At 37.0% G+C, this 24,078-nt stretch overlaps 1 protein-coding gene across 1 annotated transcript in view; it reads left to right on the plus strand.

The window, feature by feature from the left end:
- Window positions 1-24,078, plus strand: part of agbl4 (AGBL carboxypeptidase 4) — a 503,648-nt gene that overhangs the window by 56,407 nt on the left and 423,163 nt on the right. Inside the window, exon 3 of the mRNA XM_052095121.1 lies at window positions 587-711. Coding sequence (XP_051951081.1) covers window positions 587-711 — 125 coding nt within the window. The remainder of the gene's footprint in view (window positions 1-586; window positions 712-24,078) is intronic.

A 24,078-nucleotide genomic window follows, 5' to 3' on the forward strand; every position in this document is an offset into this window, starting at 1 on the left:
AAAATTTGTCTTATCTGTAGTTTCAGTGGGTGATTTTATAATTGTAAAGAAAAGCATCAAAATCTGACCTGTGACTGAGAGCACTCTGCAGGAAATGTTTGTACTTTGCCTCATGGAGATGTGTTGTTGGAGCTGATCTAACTGTTGATCAAACTGTATGCGTTCCCATACGCCTGCTTGTGTAAGGGTGAACTTTATTACCTGCGTTTTGACATTTTATGGAGCCTATAGGATAATATGTTACCAATAAAGCACATTTCATGATTTGTTATTGTTTATTTGTTTGCGGCAGCCACGTTGAGGCTTGTTATTCTGCGATCTGTTCCCAAATCTCTCTAGTCGTCACCTGGGGGGGTGGACTGAATTACAGTTCAATTTATTAGTCACTGCTGTCTAAATGGACATACTGTATATATGTCTGCAAGGTAATGCTAAAGAGTAATTTTTTTTATAATAATTCTCTACGCATGAGTTACATAAAACGTTTGCTACTACTGGCTGAGGGAATAGATTTGAGACCTGAGTGTAACTGAATGAAAGAATGAAAAACTCTCTTCTTTCTTTGTGTCACTGTCTCTCTCTATAGGAAACTTGGGACGTGTTGACTACATCAGTGAATTTGAGTTCGATCTCTTCATCAGGCCGGACACGTGTAACCCACGGTTTAGGGTTTGGTTTAACTTCACTGTGGAAAACGTTCGAGAGACTCAGGTGAGTCCAGATCAGTGCAGAAACTTCAACGTAGAGCTAAAATAAACCACTCTTTAGACTTACATATTCTCCAAAAATTATTGGGACTCTTAAGCCACAATTAAAAATGTATGAATGTCTTTGCATTATATAACAAAATATTAAACTAAATAGCATTTATTTTTCATAATTATAGCACATACACACTTAACAAATTAAGTGAAAAATTAGACCAGTTGGGACCATTTGGTTAAACATAATCATAGAATACCAAATAAATCAAATGCTATGATATTCCTAAATTTTTAAGTGTGATTCAGGTTTCAAAGAGTATGCAAGTAGTTTTTGGGGCTACTATACTGTATCATACATATAATGTGGACCATAGATAAATTTGCATATAAACTCAGCAAAAAAGAAACGTCCTCTCACTTTCAACTGCTTTTATTTTCAGCAAACTTAACATATATAAATATTTGTATGAACATATTATATCAAGTACCACATGACGGAGGAGGTCTTCCCTGTAACACACAGCGTTGAGATTGCCTGCAATGACAACAAGCTCAGTCCAATGATGCTGTGACACACCGCCCAAGACCATGATGGACCCTCCACCTCCAAATTAATTCCACTCCAGAGTGTAGTCCTCAATGTAACGCTCATTCTTCAATGATAAACGCGAGTCCAAACATCACCCCTGGTGAGACAAAACCGTGACTTGTCAGTGAAGAGCACTTTTTGCCAGTCCTGTCTGGTCCAGCGAAGGTGGATTTGTGCCCATAGGTGACGTTGTTGCCGGTGATGTCTGGTAAGGACCTGCCTTACAACAAGTTTACAAGCCCTCAGACCAGCCTCTCTCAGCCTATGTTGCGGACATTCTTAGCACTGATGGAGGGATTGTGCGTTCCTGGTGTAACTCGGGCAGTTGATGCAGCATCCTGTACCTGGTTTGTTATTCGATCCTGTGCAGATGTTGTTACACATGGTCTGCCACTGCGAGTATGATTAGCTGTCCTTCTTGTCTCCCTGTATTGCTGTCTTAGGCATCTCACAGTACGTACAGTACATTGCAATTTATTGCCCTGGCCACATCTGCAGCCCTCATGCCTCCGTGCAGCATGCCTAAGGCACGTTCATGCTGATGAACGGGACCCTGGGCATCTTTCTTTTGGTGTTTTTCAGAGTCAGTACAGAGGTCTCTTTAGTGTCTTAAGTTTTTATTACTGTGACCTTAATTGCCCACCTACTGTAACCTGTTAGTGTCTTAATGACCGTTCCACAGGTGGATGTTCATTAGTTGTTTATGGTTTATTGAACAAGCATAGAAAACTTTGTTTAAACCCTTTACAATAAAGATCTGTAAAGTTATTTAGATTTTTACAAAATTACCTTTAAAATACAGTGTCCCGAAAAAGGGACGTTTCTTTTTTGCTGAGTTTAGATGTATCCAGGGTCCACATGAACACTTGCTAATTGTCAAATGCACTTAAAAATGGGCTTTGATGAGTACATTGTTTTTGTACTATTTTTTGTAATACAAAATACAATTTCTTGGCTATTAGGATATATTTTGGACTGCTAACTTTCTTTTTTGTGAAAGTCAAACAAACATGTTCTAATGCAAATTAATTTTCACGAAACTGTCCAAAAGTTTCGAATGTCATGAAAGATTGATAGACATGCAGGTCAGTGGTGTCTGCCTGTCATTATCACATCGATGAGATGACAAAAGTTTTTCAAACTTTCGCCAAAGTGTCTTAATCTGCGCGGTCCCAATAGCAGACAATTAGCAGGAAAATTTATTTATCTCTTATGCTGATGGGAATTCACAGCAGATTGGCAGACTGGTGCTTTAAATGACATCTCAGGCTCCTGGAAGAATCAATATCCCAAACGAATCTTAAATCATGCAGGCTTACATGAATGTAAATCACTTTTCTGGGGAAGTATGGCACTCAAGTGCCAGTTCATGCCTGTAATCAATTTATAAGGACCTCTTGGTAGACTAGTCAGGCACACAGATTGGTTTATACACAATGTAATTTATGGATGTTATGACTCAGTCAACTTATCTCTCAAATGACTAAACAGATTTGTTATTTTTGCTTTCATTATCGTTGTCTGAAATAGCACTGTGTGTTATATCTCACTATCCAGTAAGTGGTAGTGTCCTTTCCATGAATCTTCTCATATTATGATTAAAATCCTTGCACAAAAGTCAAATTGATAAACTTGGCCTTGTTGTTGAGGTCCAAGTCTATCTTGCTCTATTTTATTTTTCCTTCCCTGATCACATGCCTCTGCGCAGAAAGACAGTATCCACTTGTAAGCTCAGGACATTGTCATTGGTCGAAAGAAGTGGTCACATGCCACAGTGATATCTGGGATCCGAGGGCGTGTCTGCCAAATGGCCCAGCTGCCTGGGCTGAGCTGGGCTGGGCTGCATTTGTTTAGTTTTGTTAACGCCGGTCAAAGCCTCATCACGGCTGTCATTTTTTTTAATAATAGATAGAGGACAGTTAACACTAAGAAGGGAGGGGGACACACTGTATTTTATCTGCTTCTTAGATACCTGTACACGAGGATTGCACATTCCGAAGGGATGAGGAAGATATGAGAGAAAGACAGAGATACAGATGGGCTGTTATTAGTAGGAAGTGCTTTACAAAGAAATATAAAGAGAGACGAAATTGAATGTGTGAGCGAGAAAGAGGGAGAGACTATATGAATCTGTGGGACGCTGTCGCTACTGTCAGGCTCTATCAGCCTATCTCCCTGCAGTGCTGCAGTCAGCTCTAATCAAATTTTATGGGCGAGAGATGAATGGAAGCCCTATCCCGGGAGTCTGATCGATTTTAGGGCCAGATACCACTCTGCATCCTGTGCCAACAGGATATTTGCTGCTATGGCAAAAAAGAGAAAGACCAGGGAGGAGAACGGAAACACATGTACATATACACACACACCAAACAAACTACTGGTGGCAAAAAAGAAAATTTTCACTATTAGCTTCGGAGGTGCTTTGTTGATGGTGTCTCCACCCTAACCTGTCTCTCCTGCTGTCACCAGCTTGCCCTCTGTCACCTTAATCTTTTCTCCATCAATCCAATTTCCGTTTAAAATGAGCACTAGTGTGAATTTAATCTACTTCAGTAAGATGAGATGGGGGTGGTCACTTTAGCAATATGGAGTTTGTTTGGTAAGAATATGTGTATGTGTGAGTATGAGTTTAGCTTACAATTTGATTGGCGAGCTGTTGTTTTTTTTTTTTTCTCAGGAAAATAACACAAATAAGCAGAAAAACAGAATAGTTAAATAATAAAAGTGTACTGATCTGGACAGCCCTGCTCTATAGAGATATCAGGTCAGGTGCAGGAAAGTTGACAAGTGTCCTGTTCACCCACCAAAAACAGGGAAATGGGATGCAGTGAAAGTCTGCAATACTGAAGCTGAGATGACCATTTTGAAGTAAATGTAAGCTGGTGAAAAAGATTTGGGTGTCTCAATCAGCTTAGCGGCTTTGTGGAAATTGGCTGCGGCATTTTTATTTATTTTTTTATGATGGATGCATGTCTTTTTCCTTTTCTTCTCCACCCAAAAATCTGTTACCTTAGAACCTGGGCTCCCCTCCTATCGCTGAGCTGAGGATTTGATGCAGGTTTATTATTTTGGAATGGGAACTGTAATTGTGTGTCACCGTCATGAAGCTGTTACTTAAATGCTCCTACACTGGAGAAAAATAATGCTATAACAGATTTAAAGGACTAGTTCACCAGAAAATGAATTAAAAAAAAATACAGAAAACAGTAAGTAAATGTCTTTGAAGAAGATGATCATATTTGCTGCAGAGCACTTGATTGTTTTCAATGGGACTGGGCATTTTTTTATCCAGTATGGGGTATGTGCTTAGTACTGTTAATATATTAAGATAATTTTTATGCTTTATCTATGCCAACAATTAAGAAATGTTATAGCAACAGCAATTTTGCTCTGGGCATTTGTAATGTTCACATTCCCTATTTAAAATGTATAGATATTAATATTAAAGCTGGTTTTGTTAATTGCTTGTGGGATTTTATTCATTGCTTATTTATATTCAATGCGGAGCTAAACACATTATAAGCACTGTAGAAAGACACGTGTCTGTGTATGTTTTTTTTGTCTGTGTATAATAGAGAGACAGGAAAAAATTGGGAGAAGAGAAAGGAACATCAAATGAGCCTTATTCAAACTCACTTTGCCTGCATGAGTATCAAGGCTCAATGTGTTGAAGTATTACAGTGTTATGTGTTGCAGCACTCGCTCTTTCTTTCATTCTTTCTTTTCTGATGGACTGTTCTTTTCTCTTTTAAATTAATTTAATTAACTTTTCTGTTCTGTTGTGATATGTCCTTTTCTTTTTTCTTTTCTTTTTCTTAAAAAGTAAAGATTCCTCATCACTCAGAGCATAGATGAAGGGACGTTCACAATTATTTTTATGCTGCTAATTAATGTCATTAAGCTCGCTGTACTGTACGAGTCAAAGACTGCAATTAACTCATCAGAGTGACAGCAGCACAGTATAAACATTTTGACTGTTTGTATCTACACAAAAAACAGAAAAGATGGAGCAGAGAAAAGAGAGAGCGAGAGATTGTAGGAGCGATCCTGACCCATCCTTGAGCACTGTGATGGATGAGATGCAGATTGATTTTTCTGCTGAAGTGGTGGGGGGATTGGGTGGAGCAGGTGTGTACTTGTATTAACAGTAGCATTAGTGTGTGTATGTGTTCATCTGAGTAAATGTGTGTCTATGAGTGTGTATGTGAAAGTGATGGTTTTAGCCTGTGTGTGTGTGTGAGCAGCGGGAATGGGCGTGTGAGTGATCTTGGCTGTGTGTTCTGGGAAGGCTGCTTGAGGTTTTGCTGTGTAATATCAGTTCTTTGGCACAGCCCAGCCTCTGCATCTGACTCTGTAAACTTGCAAAATAGAGGCGTATCACATACACACACACGCACTCATGTAACACTGTGTGTTCTTACAGGGACATTAACCCTTCCGGTGTGCTTCAGACTGGAGTGAGGGACATGATAGTGGGAGTGGTGAATGTCTATCTCTAGAGGACTGGAGCCATATCTGTGTGGTCAAGGGCGTTGCCATTTGTGTATCCGTGTGCGTATGTGGAAGTGTGTGTTTATGATACTGAGATGTGTGATTAAAGGGCAATTAATGCAGTTTATTTGGTTTACACAGATATACAAACATGTAAACATTAAACAGATGTCATCTAGGAATGGTGATATGACCAAAATTGTGTATCATGGTATAAGTTATTATATATAGCACTTATGGTATGTATCACAATATCTTATCTGGAAAATCAACCCATTTTTTACATATTACGTAACCATGTAGCACAGTAGCAATCCCTATTTAATCCAAACAAAAGAAAATGGAATTGTTCACCAAAAAAAAAAAAAAGATATTTCACAATGTCCTTAAGACTTAATTCCACAGTAAACAAAGCAACAACAAAAAAAACAAAAAAAAAAAAAAACAAGCCAACAACATCTACAAAAAATATGATTTCAACTCATGTTTATTTTGTTAGCTTTTCCACTTCTTTCTGTGTCTTTCTGAGTCTTTCTGTAGAGTAGCTGATATTTTCTCTCGTTCTGTGTGTGAAAGTGCTTTTAAGTAATTTCCTTGTCATCCCTCTGCCCACCGTTTCTCAGAGATTTCTCCTGGGGGTGGGGGTAGAAAAGAGAGAATAAATGTCTATGATGTGGCAGGGGTCCTGTTCAATTCTTGGTGAGATTGTTTGAGGATTACACATGTAATTTATGTAAAATAGTGCAACCAGCAAGACTGAGACCTCTGTATTGTTGCTGCTGGAATATTCACACACTAAAAATGATTTATCTTAAAATGTAATCTATTAAAATGTCCTATTAGAAATAAATAGCTTTTGTTGATACTTCACTTCCTTGTGTTTCACCCACAAATTATGTTTGTTTTTATTATTGTGCTATTAATATATTTTGACTCATAACAGCAGTAAGTACAGTAGAAAAGAAGCAATATTCTAAGGACAGATATTCTTTGCTCATTCAGAAACTTATTCAGATTGAGCCCCAGCTTTTCTTTTGTTTTTATCATTCCAAGCCATTGCTAATGTGGTGACACAAGCAGTGTTTCCTCTCAACATGGCATGTCTATTTACAGTCTTGCTATACAAGTGGCTAATGTGGCTAATGTACTGTGATTTGGCCAGGTTGTCCGGGGATCTGCACGGGAAGCTCATTTCACAGATATCTAAGCTCGCTACATAGAGCGGCACCAGCAGCACCTCGGCACCGCAGCGTTCATCCGAATGGCGGGTGCATCTGCGCTCCGTACGGAGCCCAATACTCTCCCTCTGCGGGGAAGATGGAGATTGTGCCATGCACAAACCCCCTGCCAACATGAAAGACTTAGATTACATCTGCAAGCATCCCTCAGCCCTCCTCGCCCAAAACACCAACTAGCTGGGCAGGTGGCCCATTTATATACATTAAAAGAGCCAAACATCTCACACCTCAACATCAGGGCTTTTTGATAAAGGCCACTGCTGGGAAGGGAAGGGGGCTCGCGAGGCCCTTTTGAGTGTCTAAATGGCTGAATTTGGCAGCTGGGTGCTGCTGTGCTTGGTGGGGCTGGCGGGATGTGTTGTAGGGGAATGGCAGGGGCCATGCCGAGTGGTGCGCATCTGCACGAACGCTCGCAGCGGCGGGCTGAGGATCATCCTTTTACAGGCCATAATGAATACAGATTGTGCAGCCAGATAGAGATGCTCGGCAATCTGCTGTGCTGAAAATGAAACAACTGCTGCTCTAATCAAATAGTCTTTTAATGCCAGCGTACTTCTTAAGTCAGGACTAAATTCAATTCCAGAATTCTGGGGTTATAAATGTTGTAATTAGACCGTTGTTTTTAAACAGGAGTGTTCTGAACATGCTGGTTCTCCCTCTCTCTTGCACTCTCTTTCGCTCTCTTGCTCTGTATCTCTCTATCTGTGTTGTAACATATTGTGACCCCAGAGTGCTGAATGTGAAAGCTTAGGCTATAGACTCTTTGTGGCCCTTCAGAACCCCTCTGCCCAAGTCAGATTCATTATGCTGACTAGCATTCAGGGAGTCTGGAGTCTGCAGTTTATTAAACATAGTGGAGCTGGTAAGCAGCGGCACACTGATGCTTTGTTGCGGCTTTTGTTTTTGTTTGTGTGCTTAATTCAATCAGCTCAATGCCCCCCTCTAACCACACTGTTTGTTCTTTGCCATTAATTACTGCCTTAATTGTTCTCTTGATGTTTTATCTGTGTTTATTTACAATAGGGGTCTGCAAAGATGGTGTAGAGAAAGTTGTGCAGCTGCTATCTGCTCGTTTCAGTCATCTATTCTCTGCCTATCGATAAGACACCCTTTAGACAAACCAAATAATCACTACTTTGGAGCCACTTAATGTTGTTTGTGTTTGAACTTTAACTAAAGCAACGGCTAGGACAGGGCATTGCTTAACTTTTATGTATATTTTCTCATTTTTATAATGTTAATCATACCTGGTGATTTGCACTGTTAATCACTCATTTGAATGTTCAAAATATAGAATATACGCTGTGCCAGAGAACATTGTTTTCAAATGTAGATGTTGCGCTGGAGAGGCAAGACACAAGGGTGTGTGAAAGTGACGCTCCGTCAACACGACCAAAAGTTGAGAACATTTAACAGTTTTGCTGCAATGCACTCTGGTTTAGGCATCCGTTTACCAATAAGAGAGAATATTAGAGAGGTGGGTCCAGTTTTGCATTCGGAAATCTAATTTGTTGTATTCCCATTTGATTTCAAATGTCCTTGTTCTCACCCTCAAATAACAGCTTACACATTCCCTATCTGTCAAATGCTTCTTAATAGTTTTCTCAGGTCTGAAGGTGCCCATACTGTGTCTTTCCTCAGTTAGCATTGTAGCATTTGCATTAGATGAATCTAGTATCTTGCAATATGAGCTTATAGAAATTACCATTGAGTGCCAGAATTAGAGGTGTGTGCAGATACCAGTGTTCCTCGCTACTTAAAACAAAGTGGATCTTCTGCTGCCGTTGCTTACGGGCACTGCCATCCATTAGAAACCCTCTAAACAGCTCTCCATTTATTGGCGGTTATGAAAAGGCACAAATTACAAAATGCAAACATGCTCTGCCTTTGTATGACACTCTTAATGCATTGAATGTGGATAATGTGAAAGGCAGGCCGAGGCCTAGAACGAGACATGTGCAGGAGAGCCATCCATTTGCATTTATATCCCATTCAGTGTGTTCCACTTATTGCACAAAAATTGTTTTTGAATCTCCAATTCTGTGGTTATGAGGTTGTATTGAATGCCATTTGCTCTGTATTATTTGATGTGAAGGCAGCGAAGAGAGGTGCTGTCAATCTGTGTTCACGGCTAATGTGGTTAAGTAAAGCCAATATGGCTGTTTTCAGTTCCTGGTGTCGTGAACAGGGGGTAAACTGATAACATGGCGAAAAGAGATAGAGAAATGAGGGTGATGCCGTGCTCTTCATTTAGCTTGCATTTTGTTTGGCAAGGTATTCATTTATTGATGCTATGTGAAATTTGCCAGATAAAAAAGGTAACATATTATTTTGGTTTGATTTTAGGAGCCTGAAGTTGTTGGGTTAATAGGCACAGTGGCCCCTGAATAAGTTAAAGAACGTTAACTAGGGTGCCAGTGGCTCCCAAAATTAGACTTTTTGGTGGCAAACCACTTTTTTCAGTGGGCAATTGTACCTCTGTTAGAAGATGAGCTAGTGTTTGGAAGGGTTTCAGATGACTGTGTTCTACTACTGTTTCTCGCTACATTATTGATTAAGTTCTACTTGATGTATCATGTTAAATAATTAAAAAAAAGGTCAAACATTGATTTGGGTTCCAAACAAACAGTAAAAAAATAACTTGCAGTTCAGTGGGAGTCAGTTAACTTATGGTGTGAACTTATTAATCCATTAACTCTCCAACAAGTCTTGTAGACTAGATTTTACTGTAGATGTTTTACTGTTACTGTTTTTTGTTGTTATTGACACATTTACAACCTCCACAGTCTGGATCCCTGACAAAGCTTGCTGGTGGAAACACACTAGGGCTTGGCAATTGGACATTTAATCAGATATCAGTGATATCTGACAAACATCCTGATGCCGGTTATGACAGTCTTGACAGACAATAATCAACCATATCGGGAAATGACAAAACCATGGAGCTGGTAGGTTGCCAAATGTATTAAATTGTAGCCCTAACGCTAAAAGCATTACAGGCTATAAAGGCTGAATGTGTCAATTTTCACTGCCAACATGTTCTCTGAATAGCATGAAACATTTTCCTGTTATAACCTACTCTCTAGAATCAGACATGACTTGTAAGGAATATGATATAGCTTAGCAACTTGAAAAAAACAGCACATATGTTAGACATTTCATTATTAAGGAAATATAGCCTAGCTTGTCACGAAAATGTATTATTATGAAACGTCCTTAAGGTGAAAATAATGAGTGACAAAACATCAACCATTATTGAAAATAATGATATATAAATAAATAAAAATCTTTTAATTATTCAAAACAGATTGCTTTGTGACGTTAACTTGTATTCATCATCCAGTCCATAAAGAAAAGTTTTTAATTTGCAGGCCATGGAATTAAAGTTTTCTTTTTTTAAATTATGCTGTTTGTAGGCCACATAAAACAACGTTACGATATGCTTAGGGAAAGCACTTTTTAAGAAACAAATATGAAAGTCATAAAATAATACAAAACCACGTTAACCTTGAACCTAAAATTTTGTTCTATTTTTGATTTTCTTTATCCAGCATTAACTACATTAACGAAACACAATACAAACACAAATTCAGTAAGACCACTGTCAAAATTATTAGGAAGCATTAAGTGCATTAACCAAATGCATTACAGACACACATTTTGTAAGAACACTGCAGAAATGATTAGGCAACACTAATTGGGAAACACAAGGGAATTTATAAGGCTTACACCTAATAGGAAAACTCATGCTTTATATTTTTTAAGCACAGTTAAGTAAACAAACTGTTGTAGCCGTTTTATGAAAGTAAAAATGATGTGGGTTGTATTGAACTCTTTAGAGGTAATTTTTTATTAATATTACAATTATTATTCTTTCCATCATTATTATTATGTTTACATTTATAATTGTCTTTAGATATTAATTTGTATTAGTAATTTCCACCTGTTGTCATAGATGGAAACTTGCATGATTGCAAATGGGGCCGGTGGAGGAAGTTGGAGACTTTTTTGATTTGGAGAGGTGGTTCTATATGATTTTTGGACCACTTAATAAATATATTGTGAAATTATTTCTTGCATATCGCCCAGCCCTAAACACATTCACTTGAGTTAAGATGGTTGCTCTTGATGGGCATTGTCATTATCTCCCCTATAACACCTGGTGTTTCACAGAAGTCTGATTACTTCAGATTTATAAATGAGGGATTGGGTCTGACAATGTGTGTCCTTCTTGTTATGGGTGGAGGTACAGTGAGTGAGACAGGATGACAGTGAAACAAAGCAGCACTTACCTACGTTCTTGTTGGTTGGCAGGTACAATCAGTTGATATCTCAATGGTAGACTTCACCAACAGTAAAATGGACAAATAATTGTGTATAATTATTATTTTTATTTATTATTTTAAGGTATACAAATCTGTGTTATGTAAATTACCATGTATTTTTGTGCTCAGTCAAACTTGTATTACTTCAGATGTGTGGAGCCTAAGAACTTTTCAGCACATTTCTTTCTTAAGACTTAAGTGAAGTTAAAATGTACTTTTATTATTATTATTATTTTACTATCAGCACAACTGCGTATAGACATGTTAAGAAATGCAATGCACCCCTCGCATCCAGTGTAGACATGGTGTAAGTTGATTCTAAGATGTTACACTCTCAGAAAAATAAAAAACAGTACCTTTTTTTCTGACAGTGTAGACTTGCATTTTACTTCTAGATTTTTTTTTTATAAAGTTGAGGTAGACAAAATTTCGTTTTTCATTTACTGCCGTTCTCTTGCCGACGGTTTCTTGGATAGAGATTATGTCTAGTCCCGGGTTAAATTACACTGTCAGTAGTGATTTTCTGTTGAGCAGGTTTGAGACTAGATTTAGTCTTTTTTCCTGGGAAACCAACCCTTTAATCTATGAAGAGAGCTGGAGAAACCTGGAATACATTTTATTCTCCATCTCCCTACAGTTATTGAGTAGTGAAATAGAGCTCTGCTTTGAGATAGATCTTGTAGTCTCTCTCTCGAAGTCAGGGATGTAGTCTCTAAGGCACATACTCACAGGTATACAAAAGACTGTTTGCATTGAGTAAACAGCTGATGTTTGTCTTCTGCTGGTTGTAGAAGATCCACTCTCTCCAGATAGGAAATAAACATGAATATCCGCTTTAACTTAAGTGAATCAGGACTGTCGCCTTGGAAATATCATCAAATCATCTGTATTCACAGCTTGTGTACAGCAGTTTTTATGAGAGTATGAGGTGAAATAATGAGACTGGATGATAGTCTTACCCAGAAAGTGCATTAACACCACTTTTACATTGAAAGCAGGTTGAGTTCACATGTCATTAAACACAGAAACATATGCAGCGTCTTTGGTTGTGCAGACTGTAATTCAAACACACACGATTGCCCGGCCCCTGCATTCCATAATTGCTTATGCCGCTGTTCAGTGGCTGTCATTTTCATTCAGCATAAATTGCAGTATGTTGAGCTCACAAAGAGAGTCACAGCCAACCCTGTTTTTCGGCGCCGGGATGCAAAACAAATGATGTTTTCATCAGGAGACTAGGAGGGAATTTGATCAGCTGCGCTAGCTACAGCTCCAGGCAGCTCATTGGCCAGATGTAACATGGTTAAGACATACCTGAAGGTCCCTAATTAACAGCCTATAACACTTCTCAGCCCAAAATTTAAATCCAGATATCATTAAACATCTACCAGAATATTGTAAAATGCCAGAATAATGTGGGGTGGTCCATGACTGAGAAAGTAATGGAAAACTGGAGTTCTAAGTAACATTTCCTTCTGTTGTTTATTTTTCATGTGTGATATGAGATAGCAGGTATCTGGTAGGCTTTATCTTACATGCTCCATATCAACTTAAATCTCAGGCTGAGTTTTAGAAGTTGACTTTCATCGAAATCCAATTTCATGTGATTTTGGGAACAATGAGATCTGCGCAATCTGCAAAATCTCTTACAGAAAAGGTTTGCATTTAAATATCAATGAGATATTAATTTATCCCTCACAGTCTGTGTGAGTAATTGAGAGAACATCCCCTGATTTAATAAAAGATTAACATTACATTAATTAAACCACTAAATGACATCCATTATGCTGCAGGTTTTTGACTGACTACTGAGTAGTTTGTGAAAGGCATCACTCCAATTAACAGATACATTTTAATATACACTCTTAATGAGAGACCACGCATGTATGCTATGGAATGGGACATAAATATCAGTAATTGAACTCCTGTAGAATATCTCTGCATGATTCGTTATCCCATGTTATCGTGTGAAAGGCTTTCCATGTTGTAAAACCGTTCCTTGAGATTTCCAACATTTGAAACCATTGAATTGAACATTGAATAAACATTTCTTTAGTTGGAGAGACACAAATGAGCAGTGTGGGATAGAAAGAAAATGGACGTGCATGTGAAAGACATGGAGAAATTTTTCTAATGTAAGAGGCATCAGGACGAGGCTTTTTCAGAATTAATAAGTGAGTAGAGAAGGTGCCATTAAAACAGAGAGGAGACTGAATGCTTCTCTTGTGACAAATGTGTAATTAAGAATGATTTCATACTCTCTGTATTCACAAAGAACTTTTATCTGCTGTGTAATTTGATGGGAGGGAGTTTTCAGATACACCACAGTTACAATGACATACATTTTGCCATTCCTGGGCAACATTTTAGAGTCACACTTGTTTGTTTTGTGATGTTTTAAAAAGGCTCTGTTGTTGTTTTAATTTGGACTGTCTGGAAGGATGACTTAAAGGGATAATTCATCATTTACTAACCCTCATATTTTTCCAAACCATTGACTTTCTTTCATGCAACACAAAAGGAGATTTTTTGGCAGGAAGTCATTTCCATTGCATCATTTTTTATTTATTTTTTTCAATAAAAACGAATGGTGACAATATAAATACAAGTAATTGATGATACTTGTGAACTATCCCTTTAAGAACATGTGTTTTCTCTGTTAAAGTAGGCTTTGCATGGATTCATATTGTTCAATCATTGAGAAAGCTCTGGCGCTGTGGCAAAATGCAACAACTACACATTTTGTCAATATTGAGTTATGAATGAAATCAAAACGGGTGACAAACAGGTTTTGATCAACAACAGTATGCTCAGATTTTTTTTTAGATTAAGATTAAAAAGAGTAAAAATTGCAGTAACTACAAAATCCATGCTAAAACCTATTAACTTTTAAGCTATTTCCTTTATTAGTGTTGCAGAAGTTACTGCATTTTGCCTTTTATAGGTAAGTGTATTCCTGATCAAAGCACCTTTAGACAAAGTGGCTGCATCACAAATGTACAGTAATATGGCAAAGAAATGAGTTTTGTCACTGCTTGGCCTCATGTTTTTTGCTATTGAACAGCAGGGTACACAATATCCAATATCAGGCTGTACTCTAGATATATCAGTTACTTATTTATATTTGCTTATTTATTTTCATTTTCAAGGGAATGTTATTACAACAAATGCATGCAGGCGAGTGTAGAATCACTTCAGATGCATGCTGATATTCTCCTCTCATAATAAAAAGAGAATTTAGTTTATGTAAAATAATTTAAAATTAAATTGAAAGAGCTGAACTTTAGGGCATAATGGAAGTGGTCAAACCATCAGAACTTATTGCCGTTAATTCAAACTTTGCCACAGACAGCACTCCTAAGTGAATTTCATGGCTTAGCATCTGCAGGTCACCTTGTTATTGAAATGGTTGTAATTCTCTCACACACAGAGAGAGAGAGATTGTGAGAATGTGATGGAGCATGCATGTGTAGGTGTATGTTTATTTGTGTGTCTGTCTGGGTGTGTGCAGGTGTGTGGTTGAGCATATAGTTGTTATTGGTGATATACACTGTATTAACCTGTGCCTGTGTGTTCAGGACTCAGAAATAAAGGGCATGTGTGAGGGCAGCTTCTATCTTTACTCTTCAAATGGCTTTTGTACTGTTAAGGATTTTAAACTGCACCAGAGCTCTAAATTATGTCCATAAAACACCTTAAAAGCATGGATGTATGATCACTTACTTACCCCTTATGCTTTAATGATAATTAACAGGCATTATGAAAACACTATATATAAAGGAAATATATTTAGCCAGTCGTTTTATATGAATTCTGATTTAACCAACATGTGCACTACAACATTTTATTTATGGTAAGCATCTGCTTCTGTCATTATTACAATATGTAACACATTAGGGTTCACTAGCATCTACTGCAGGGTTGTGTTTCTTCATCTTTGAGGTTGACACCCCTTTTCAACATCACAACCTGGAAATTCAAGTGTCATAGGGAATTTGGAGATTTGCACATAACTTGAAATTATGATAATAACAACTGCACTTAAATATGTAAGCTTAAAATATGAACTCAAAGGGATAGTTCAGCTATAAATAAAAAAGTCATTATTTACTTACCCTTATATTGTCCCAGCCAACACTGCATGACTTACTTTTTTTAGTGCAACACAAAATGAGATGTTAGGCTGAATGTTAGCCCTTAGTCACCATTCATTGTCATTAGATACAAATATAAAGTGAATGGGGATTTATAGTGACATTCTGCCTAATATCTCCTTTTATTCTCACAAAGAAAGTAAGTCATATGGGTTTAGAAGGGTGAGGGAATGATTACAGAATTTTTATTTTGAGGTTAACTCTACCTTTAAAAATATATCAGGCCAGTCTTAACAGGTGTGTGAGACATCAGAATATGGTCTAGGAAGCATTGGAGGCAGAGACTAAACCATTCAGTGTGCCCATTAGCCAGTCAGGAATAGTATGTTTACTCTTTCTGATTACTTTTATGATGGGATACTTTCTTCCAATAATCATTTTGAAATCCAAACAATCCACATAATCTCTTTGCAAAGGGATCCTCTCTTTATCACTCCCCAATTCTCTCTCTCTTTCACTCTCTCTGTCCTCATGAAGACCATCGCTCAGGCAGCGAGCTGTTGCAGGCCCTTTGTTGCTGACCATGGTCCTGAAAGGCCTGCTGCATTCTATTGCCTGATTGTTCATTTCATGGTTCATATAGCCCACTCGCTATTTGTCAGCCGGCCGTTAGTGCACCTGCTTTTTCTCTTTAACCCCTTCCTTTACAAACCATAACAAATAAAACCCACATTTGTTTCAGCTCATGGCTGACGGCTCACTGCCAACTCTTCTGTTTCAATTAGAGCGGCGTATGTGAGTGTGCGTTCCACCAGTGAGACTCGATACAGGCTGTGCTGCTGCAGTGGGACTAGGTTTTAGTTTATGTTTGATCTCGTATAATGGGACGGCTTGCTTGGTGAAGAGGGAATTCTGCTCGAACACAAATGGAAAGCTCATACATATGTGCCAGTGTATTTATGAACTGGTCAAAATGATAATTGTACAGATTTTTGTTACTCTGATGTAAGAACAGGGAATTGATGAATATTTCAGGTTCAATAGAAGTTAAGCTCTAATATTTATATATATATTAGGGATGTGCACGTGTAGTTGAATATTCGCTCTGCAATAATTATTTGTTTTTCTTTGCTGGTCATATATACATTGAGATGCATGTTCAATCTTAAAAAAACAAACTAAAACTGGCAGTTATAACAGAATGCACTGGGTAGTGCTTTTGAGTGTGGACACAATCTGATCACATTTGTTGAGCAAACGGTTATGTTAGTACGTTCAGATGGACACCAAAAACAGGTTATTGCGACAATGTGGCTTACTGGGAGAAAGCTGGGTTCCTGTTTAAATGTACTGGATAAGCGGTGTACACTTTACTCTCGTATATGTGCAGCTCGTCAGAAAGCAGCATCCCTGTTGCAACGTAATCCCCATGACGTTTCTGTAAACAACAAACATGGCATCTGAAAAAGAATATGCTAGCTGAGTTAAGGGACATTCCATCATTTAAACTGGTGTGTATAAATGAGTATAGTTTACTAAGCACATGGATATGACATGAGAAACATAATAACTATTATATTCTGTGTGTTTATACTCATCCTGTACATTAACTGCGCGAGTCTACTTATTAGCGGTTTCTTTTTCTTCGCTTTATTTTTTGTTTTCATGCATTGCTTGTTTAAAAAAAAAAAAAAAAAAAAACAGTATATAAGCTTGTTTGGAATATAATTAGAAGCTTGTTTTTTTTAATGGTGACGCAAACTTTATAAATAAAAAATATATTTTACAATGTCTCTTTCTCATTAATTACCTTCATTTAAATAAAAGAATATTAGAATATTCGTTTTTTATGAGCTTAAATATTCAAATACCAAATTATTGATGCAAATTTAGCTCTGTTTTGAGTGTCATGGCAAAGGCTGTGAATACTTATGCACACCTTAATTTTTTTCAGTTTTATTTTTTAGAAATTTGCAAAGATTTCAAACAAACTTCTTTCACGTTGTCATTATGGGGTATTGTTTGTAGAATTTTGAGGAAAATAATGAATATAATCCATTTTCGAATAAGGCTGTAACATAACAAAATGTAGAAAAAGTGAAGCACTGTGAATACTTTCCAGATGCACTGTATGTAGATATAAAACAACCTGTGTGAATGGGGCCTATCCGAAAATGTAAAAAAAAACCTCAGTGTTTCATAATTATAAGCACAGGATGTAAACAATATGTGTGTTAACCTGATTTTAGTGGGATAAAATTAATTACTAACCTTTTCTATGTAGTTTATAGCCAATTTTACAACTTTGTTGCCATGATAATATAATGTCAGTAAACCCTAAAGTTACTGTAACAATGACAATTTAAGTTTTAACAGAAGAATTAATGTAAGTGCTTTTATAAATTTAGCAGCTTTACATTTCTGCCTTTAAACTCACCAACAATTGGCCGCATTCAGTTACATTGTAAGTGCATCACTGTAACTTAGATTTGTGCTTTTTTTAAAGGAAAGGAGGGACGAGTCGAAATAATTTTTTGTGGTAATCAACATTATGCCTCAAATGCTCTGCATGGACAATGCCTATAATACCATTTTGAAAATAAATACAAATTAAAGCTGTTTAAAATAGTGTTAGATTTAAAGATTTTTAGAGAGTTTAGCATGTCACACCACTGGACAGTTTAAACTGAATGGCCTTTCTATAGCTGGAAAGCTAAGAATTAGAATTTGACCTTTAAATCCTTTGATGTAATTTATCTCACATATAAATAGTCAAACATGAATGAGGAAATTGAGACATAGAGAAAGATGATAAATTGATGAATGAAAACACATTCATCCTGAATATACAGATGTTCTTATATTTCAATCAATATTCAATTAATATTTTATATATTTTTTTATGATGGGACAGAGAAAACATGATGCCACATCAACTGCCAATGTATAGACGTCACCAAGCAAAGTGTTTTGAGTTTGAGATCTTTAGGTGGAGGAATTATCTCATTAAGGCTTCTCCCAACACACATACGCAAACACTTCCTTTCATTTTCATGCCAATGTCCTTCATTTGGAGCGCTGCCTTTCTCAGCTCCAAATTGTCCTTCATGCCATTCTGAATTTGTGAGCGGTGTGCCAAATGCTAAGTAAATGTGTTTTTCAGTCTACCCCCTCATCTTCCCCTCTTTCCCTCCCGTCCCACCATTTCCTCCTTTCAGGATCCTTTACTCATCTGTTTCTGTGTAATATTGTCTTTCTTTCCTCCTACATGCCTGTTGTCATCTCCTTCACACTCTGTTGTTTCTGTCTGGTCTGGATAGATAGCTCCACACACACATGCTTATGAACACACACTGTTTGTCCAGTCACATTTGTTAAAGTATGACCTGTACTGAGAAAATTATGCTGTTGAGAGTTTACAGAACACAGTGAGCTAAAGTGAAAACGGCATCCTCTCTACGCTTAAATAAAGTATCATGATATAATTTTGAACATGGTACTATGGTAGTGGCCTGATTTTTGGACATTAGAAGTATCTTGGAGTAACATGTAAATAGTGTGGTATATGAATATGGTAATCGTTCAATAATATAATTTATGCAATGTGGTCCAAATTCTAGACCACTAGACCACTAGTGAACATGCTTTTATTTGGCAAAACTTTGCCATGTTCATTACAAATTAAAATATAATGATTTGAGTGAAAAATGTAAGTGAAAAATTACCAAGAATTTATTAGTTCTTGGTTTGTACCCCTATTGCTTTAATTGCGGCATACACTAGATTTGGTATGATTGACAAGTTTGTTGAAAAACCAGAAGATCCAGGTTACCCCAGCATGATTTGAGAATTTTTCAAAAGGCATCTTGTGTGCATAATTGGAAGCAAGAAATGGTCAAGGTCACAAGTTTTCTGATATATATATTATTTTTTTAATTGTGAATTATTTTCACCCCCTCAGTGTGGTCTCAGGGTTTTGGACTCAACTGTATCAAAGCACTATGTTATTACTGTTACCATTATTGTACCATGTTATTTTGTTATGAAGAATCACTTTGAAAAATGACATACCATAAAATCCACATTATAAACTTTATAAACATTATGGCATTTTTTGAAACCGTGCTGCTATAATTAATAGTTATGACACAGGCATTTTCCCCTCAACACATTTCAACCACAGCTTATAACAAAAAAGGAAAAAGAGAAAAAAATATTTGAAAAGACACTGCTCTGGAGAACATTTGTTATAAGCCATTAGATAGAATGCAGCATTTAATTTGTTGACTGCTCCCAGTTGCTTTCACATGGAAATGAAGATTGAGAAACACATTGTTGCCACCGAAGAACGTACACACACACACACACACACACACACACACACACACACACACACACACACACACACACACACACACACACACACACACACACACACACACACACAGAGAGAGCACAAAAATGCACTATGAGCGCTGTTATAAGAGAACTTCATTAGGTATGAAAAATAGTTTCTCTTTTGGTTCTCCTCCATTGCTTTTGAAGGCTGTTGGGATGGAAAATCCCTGATGACCAGGTAAGGAGTCTTCTCCCTGAAAAGTGCCATTAACCAGATGGTGCCATTAACAATTAGGCTGCAACATTTTCTCTTTTATAATTGACTCCATAGGCTATTAGGCAGGTTGGCATCGGGTTCGGTATGCCTGAAACTTGTCCAGATGTTGTGGCACAGACAGAGGTGACTGGAGAGTAGATTTTAAAAGAGAGGGAGAGAGAGATAGAGTGTGTGTGTTTGTGTGTGTGTGTGTGAGTGTGTGAAAGAGAGAGCTTGTGGCTGGACTGCTGTACAGATGGACAGTGGCGGTGGGTGGTGGTGGGAAGTCAAACTCGATTAGATCAGTGTCTCTATCACTGCATCTGCACCAAGCACTCTCCTCTTTCTTACCGGAACAGATGAAAAAGTACTAATTCGTTCAGGATGAAGATGCTGAAGATTGACCCTTTGACTTTTAAAGCCTTTCATTTGATGTTTTATTTAGCTGCTATATGTACATTCTAGAGTTGGGATACTCGAGTTTGGACTCGGACTCGAGTCCGAGTCACAAGTCCAATTTGAATTTTTACGCTGACTTGATTCGGTCTCAAGCCTTAGGGACTCTGGATTATTTTCCAGCTGAGTCCATGACATTTGTGATGCAATGATAATAAAAATAACAAAACAAAAATGAATGAACACATCTCAGTCTGCGTAGAGCTGTATTAGTCCCTGAAGTCATAGACGTAGCTAGAGTTGTTTCACTAACACATGCACACACACATTACACATGCACAGGTACACTTATCAAGCAACCAGTATGCTTGAATGTTACTACAGAGACTACTGTATATCATCGACTACCAAGGTGGCTGGCAGGAGTATGTATCCAATGTAATAGAAACTAAACAAGGTAGAGTACATGACACACGACCTGACAACTGGTAAAAATGCGTGTGCCGTTTTTGCAGCCAAGACTGTGCTCGCATTGCGTTTTCATCGTGGTTAAAAACTTAAAATCAAGAACTTCATTGAGTCAAGTCACCCATGTCATGTCTCTCACAGTTTACTAAAAACAGCATATTGAAATAAAAATACATACAATTTGTATTAATATTGGATATTAAACTATTTATTATTGATTGACTATTTCAAAGCATTGACGAGTTAATTAAAATACATTCTTTTACAGCATTTGTCCCCCATTCACAACATTCAACCATGCACAATATAATTTTAGTGTATTTTGGACTATAAAATAAATGTTTAATTCGATGACAGAGTTTGTGTATGAATCCAAACTTCATGTTACTAGTTGAGTTTAGTTGGTTATGACAATTTTATTTAAAATGTTTATTTTATTTTTATTGTAAACCACCAGGTAACTTATGCACGTCTTTTTTTTTAGCCTATATCTCTGACACTTTTAAAGGACAAATCTGTTAAATGTATATCCATGTTTTTGCAGTTAAAGAAGAGCTCAATGAAAATTTCTTTGGTTGGTATTTAAAGATTTCAGACTGATTGCAGACCAATGCGGCTACCGCTCAAGAAAATATAAATTATAATTATTATTTTTTTATCTTCTGTGGCAGCTGCTGCAAAACGTACACGGACACATCAGGGATTTAGGTGCACGAGCAGTATGCAGAACTGCCCTGCAATTGTGCAGTTTCCCACAAATTAACTCTAGAAAAGCATGTGCATGATGATATGTCCCTAATATTATCAGTGGGCTTTTCCAGTGTTTTTGGATGTAGCATTTGCAGTCAAATCGTGAGATGAAACTTCTCAGTGAGTTCAAATTACTACTGTGTTGTCTCATTTGTACAGTATGTATTTTCCCAAATCAGTCAACAGATCTGATAAGAAATCTCTGTATAGTCTATTATCTCTTAGATAGATATCATTTTAAATAAAAATAAATAAAATTTAAGTGACAAATTGAAAATGAATTAGAAATAAAAACTAAAACTAAATTAAAAGTTGATATAATAATAACTCTGGTTGTAATAACTAACACATATTTCACTTTCTTTGGTGTGTGTTTGAGTGAAGGGGAAAAGCAACAAATAATTTAAATGTCAACATAATGCAATAAGAATCGTGTTGAACAACAGTTTTTTCTTCAGACATAGCATATGCTTTCATTCTGAAACCACTTTGAAGTCTATTCAGAAGGATACTTATCATAATATATCTATATATATGAAATGCTAGTGTTTTTGTTACATTTATATTGACAAACTGTTTTTCTTAGTTGTGAAGTTTAAAATAAACTTTACAGTTTACAGTTAAAATTTTAATTTAGATTAATGAACAGATTCATTCGGACTTGGACTCGACTAAGATTGACTCGAACCCAACCCTAGTGCATTCTCTTTACAGTAACATCAGCATGGCATACACATTTTCAGTGTAGACATCTTCTGGATTATAATGGGAGTGATCTAGTTTTGTCACTCGGTTGCAGTGTACACACAATGTAGTTGAACTGAAGCAGCGATAACAAACAAACTCGAATCATAATACTTTCACTTGCTGTTTGCATCTGCATTCCATTAATATGTTTGGGATTTCCTGCCAAACAATGTTTTTCCAATTTATATTTGACTCCCATAAAATTATACAATTGTTCTTACTGAGCCAACAACGTTTTATTTGAAGGGCATTAAATCTTATCCAATACTTCACCTTGTAAACAACACTGCCATCTTTTGTGGCTATCACTTTCAGTCTGCCTGCCTTCCCAGAAGCTGTGGATTTTTTGCTAAATGGTTCAGCTTTCTCCTGTCTTGTGTTGCTGCAGATCAGAATCAGCAGTGTCTTTATTGTGCAAAAAGAACAAAAAATGATATTGATAATTCAATAGGGAGGCCAGCCAGAGAGCCAAGAGCCAGTCTGATGCATACATTCACTATTAGTAAACAAATCAATGGGCCAAGCTGAGTCTTTGGTTTTGACTATGCAGAGCATTCCCTCACTCACCTCTGAGAAATAGTTCTCACAGAAGATTTTCAGAGCAGAAACTACCATGAAAGAATCATATTAGCAAAATATGAACCTGCTGTGAATCATATGTTATGGATAAAGGATAATATTTGAGATATTGGAAAATATTTTCTATTCATTCACTTATAATACAGCTAATACTTTTAAATACACTGCATCAAAATACTGAGGTTTCACTACCTGCAATCTAGATGCCAAAGGTCAGTCAAGTGACGGTTTGATAGATTAATTTCATACTCGCATATGATAATGAAGGTGACTCCACAAGACTGTGATTGTGTTGACGGTTCATGTCATCCATCCGCTGAACTTGTGAGGTGATGAAGGCTTTGACCTGAGAATGTAGCAGACAGGCCTTTTAATCTGGGACAGAGGAACACTTGAGGTGATGAATGATTTGGGTGAAGTGCTGGCTGGAGTTGTACCTGAGATGAATCAGTGACTTCAGGCACCAGACTCAATCCATTTACATCTCCACATTGTCACCACTTTTACTGTCAGACAGCCACTTAATCAGGTCAGAATTATGCGGCAGTCGAGGCGGAACCACAGCAGATGGTAGCCCCATTTATTACACTTTTCTGTGCATTAACTTGTTGATGCTCATTGACCCCACCCATGGGTTTGACTCTACTTTGCTTAAATGAGTTCACATTTACTATATAGTGTGTAGTTCAAAATATGCATCTGTATAATTAGTCACATTTTTAACTCTTTTTTTGATGACTATATAGTAAATGTGAACTAATTTAAGCAAAGTGACATCAGTTACACATCAACAGGTTAAGCATATAGTATGTTTTATGCACTTGTGAGGGATGCTTTAATTATGCCAGCTGTGGTTAACATGACTGAGCTGTCATTTGCCTTTGACCTTGACTTCAGTATTAGATGTTAAAATCACTACTATGGACCATGGAATGTGTGTCATGCAGTCAAATTATTATTTGGAAGTAATGGATGAGTTACTTGTTACCCTGTGTGTAGACATTTTTACATTATATTATTATATATTATTCTACTGTCATGGAAAAATCAATTAATGTCATGGAATTTAAAAATTGGGGTTTCCTAGGCCTATGTATCTCAAA

Source organism: Xyrauchen texanus, chromosome 27, assembly GCF_025860055.1.
Source record: "Xyrauchen texanus isolate HMW12.3.18 chromosome 27, RBS_HiC_50CHRs, whole genome shotgun sequence".
NCBI classification, from domain to species: Eukaryota; Metazoa; Chordata; class Actinopteri; order Cypriniformes; family Catostomidae; genus Xyrauchen; species Xyrauchen texanus.